Source organism: Helianthus annuus, chromosome 16 (assembly GCF_002127325.2).
Source record: "Helianthus annuus cultivar XRQ/B chromosome 16, HanXRQr2.0-SUNRISE, whole genome shotgun sequence".
Lineage (NCBI taxonomy): Eukaryota > Viridiplantae > Streptophyta > Magnoliopsida > Asterales > Asteraceae > Helianthus > Helianthus annuus.
This window is the reverse complement of record NC_035448.2, coordinates 117102404-117105928: the sequence shown is the minus strand read 5'-3', so window position 1 is coordinate 117105928 and position 3525 is coordinate 117102404. Positions and strand designations below refer to the sequence as shown.

Below are 3525 nucleotides of genomic sequence, written 5' to 3'. Positions count from 1 at the left end.
GTTAATAACCAATTCAAACAAGGGCTAATTTTTTTGCTTAGAAATACATGTAATGGAGGTATAAATTAATGAAATAGATGTACAAATACATGAAATGGATATGTGAATAAATGAAATGGAGGTATAAATGCGTGAATAGATGTTTAAATACATAAAATGGAGGTATAAATAAATGAAATGAAGGTATAAATAAATGAAATGAAGGCATAAATAAATAAAATAGAGGTATTATTACATGAAATGAAAGTATAAAACATGAAATACATGAAATAGAGGTATAAAAGCTAGAAATATATAAAGAAATAAATGATTCGGTTCGGTTCGGTTAATTTTGGTTAACCGATGGTAAAAAAAAATATCTGTTAACCGACTTTCGGTTAATTCGGTTTCGGTTAGTTCTGGTTTGGTTTTGTCGGTTTTCGATTCGGTTTCGGTTAACGGTTCGGTTATTGCACACCCCTATCGTCCGGTACATGAGTGACCCTATCATTGACTGGTACAAAGTCTCATCAACTTTTCCCCCGTGGGATCCGGATGAATGCCGTGATTAAGCGCCAATGGAGTTGACATCGGAGACGTTCCCGTCATGCTGAAATTCTCCAACACGTCGTTAACGTATTTTGTTTGATGAATGAAAATTTCTTCAGGCATCTGATCGACTTGTAGGCCTAAGAAGAACTTCATCTCGCCCAATGAGCTCATCTCGAACTTCAGTTTCATGACCCGTTCGAAGTCTTTGCAAAGCGTGTCATTCGTCGAACCAAATATTATATCATCCACGTAGATTTGGACGATCAGCAAGTACCCATCAACTTCGCGTGTGAAGAGTGTAGCATCCATTTTGCCTCGAGTAAAACCGTTCGTTAACAGGTGTTGAGACAGAGTCTCGGACCAGGCTCTCGGGGCCTGGTGCAACCCGTATAAGGCTTTATCAAGCAAGTAGACCTTGTCTTTGTGTATCGCATCCACAAAGCCCGGTGGCTATCCGACATACACCTCTTCTTTAACCTTTCCATATAGAAACACAGATTTGACATCAAGCTGGTAAACCTTGAACCCTTTCCAAGATGCAAAAGCGAGGAATATCCGTATTGCCTCAAGAAAAGCTTTGTCTTTATCATTATTTGACCGTTGGGTAAATCTACCAACTTCCAAACTCCGAGCTTTTCAAATTGATTCATCTCCTCCTGCATCGCATTGACCCATGATTTTTCAGTAAGCGCCTCTTTATAAGTCTTCGGCTCAACCTGTGAAATAAAGCACTTTATTGAGAAATCGGTTTGTAATGGAGCAACTTTTGAATAAAAGCATGATAAGCCCTGATCAATTTGATTGTGAGTTCAGACTCCTGATTGAATTTCACCAATTATGAAGTCAGCGGGGTAATATGATAGTGTCCTCGGAATCACTACATTGGGAACTATCACTTCGTCTTCCAGATTCGAGACGTTCTGTTCCACATTATGCTGAACTTCGATTGTTTGATCATCAAACTGGATCTGCCCCCCCCCCTTAGAATCAGATCCTCCTACGTCGTATGTTGGACCATCAGAGTGTGAGTCATTTGATTCATCGAACACAGTGGTTGTAGTATTCTCAGCGGGTTCTTCTGTTGGAGCAGTTGTTTCTGTTGTTTGAGTCTGATCTTCTGCATGAGTCTTACTTGGGCCCGCTTCTGCATCGTGAGTACCAACTTGTTGTTGTGTGACCACAATCGGCCTCAGAACTTGCTCTTTAGTTTGTGATTGATGCTGCTGAAATAGCATTACCAGTTCTTCTTCAGATGGTTCCATTGGAAGCTCGAAAGATTTCCATAAGCCCTCATAGTCAAATAACCACGCATCACCAGGTTTCTGTGTAGGCGTTGTGTACCTCTGGCAATCGACATGCTGTGCCTGAATCACTCTGTTGAGACTTGGTACATATACGCGTTTGAGTGGACTCGCATATCTAACGAAAAAGCCTTCTAGAGATCTTGCATCAAATTTACCATCAGGATCAATCATCGTGCAAGGTGAACCAAAAGATTCAAGCCATTTCAAGTTGGGCTTCTGTCTATTGAGTAATTCAAAACACGTTTTGTTGTGTGCTTTAACTGTTAACACTCTATTTAGGGTGTAGCATGCGGAGTCAACAACTTCACTCCAGAAGCTCACTGGGAGCTTTGAATCAACTAGCATCGTTCTTGCTACCTCGATTAGCATCCTATTTTTCCTTTCTGCCACTCCATTCTGCTGCGGCGTGTAAGGAGCGCTAAATTCATGCAAGACCCCTTTATCATTACTAAATTCTGCCATCCTGCTATTCTTAAACTTTGTACCATTATCGCTTCTAATTCGGTGAATTGGCAACTGATATAGGTTCTCGAGTTTGCGGAACAGAATCAGCAGGCTCTCAAATACTTCATCTTTCGATTCGAGAAACATGACCCATGAGAATCTCAAAAAATCATCCGTAAAAACCAAATAGTATGAATATCCGGAAATGCTTTTCACGTTCACTGGTCCGAAGGGATCCATATGTAGACGTTCTAGTGGCAACTTAATTGAGTTCAGAAGCTTCCTCGGGTTAGATTTCTTTGTCTGGTTTCCTTTTTTTATAGCAAACACATTCATCACCCAGATGAAAGTTCTTTAGATTTACGCCCTCCACCAAATCGTTGTGTACAAGATAATTCATCTTCCTCAGATGTATGTGAGCCATCTTTCGGTGCCACATTACAGACTCATTCTATGTAGCCTTGGATAGGAAAAACTGTGCTTCTTTTGTTGTTGTGGTCGCGACACTCATGTCGAGGAAATAGAGGTCGTTTCCGCGCGGTGTTCGCATTAAGATCCACTTCTCAGGTATAGCAAACCCCGGTTTGAGAATCAAACATTCTTTGTCATTGAAATGTGTTGTGAACTTACGATCAAAAATCTGTGAAATACTCAGCAGATTGTTCTCCAATTCAGCGATGTAATTGACCTTTTCAAATGACACCATACCATTCGATAACGTTCCTTCCCCGATTATTCTACCACCTTGGTTACCGGCAAACCCTACAAAGCCTCCACGAATAGATTCTATATCATATAACAAGGCTAGCATCCCTGTCATGTGTCGAGAAGCTCCACTGTCCATTATCCACTTTGACAGTATTGACCTCAGGAGCCCATGCACATGAACAAAAATGATTACTTAAAGAGGGATACCCAAGCCTTACCAGTCTTGGGTAGCTTTGGTTCACAAGGTTGTACAATTTTTGGAACATACTTCTTGACTTGAACAGTCGAAGAAGTTTGTTTCTTTTTTACATCAACACATGGTTCTCTGGTTGTTTAGGCATCCACGTTTGCTTTTGAAAACCAGTTTTCTTCACATTAGGTTTTGTTTCGAAGTCTCACCAGTTTGTTTTGGTTTGAAAGACTGTTTAACTGGTTGAGCTTTATTTTTAGATTCATTTGGTCTTTTCAAAATTTCTTTTGGTGCAAACATCGGACCCTTTTGCTTTGCATCTATCGATTTTTGGTTCTTTTGAATATT

General features: G+C 40.3%; 1 protein-coding gene across 1 annotated transcript; it reads right to left on the bottom strand.

Moving 5' to 3' along the window:
* Positions 1 to 486: 486 nt before the first annotated feature.
* LOC110919525 (uncharacterized mitochondrial protein AtMg00810-like) lies at positions 487 to 840 on the bottom strand. The gene has a single exon (XM_022163791.1). The coding sequence runs from the start codon at positions 838 to 840 to the stop codon at positions 487 to 489; it is 354 nt and encodes a 117-aa protein (XP_022019483.1).
* Between the last annotated feature and the right edge of the window lie 2685 nt (positions 841 to 3525).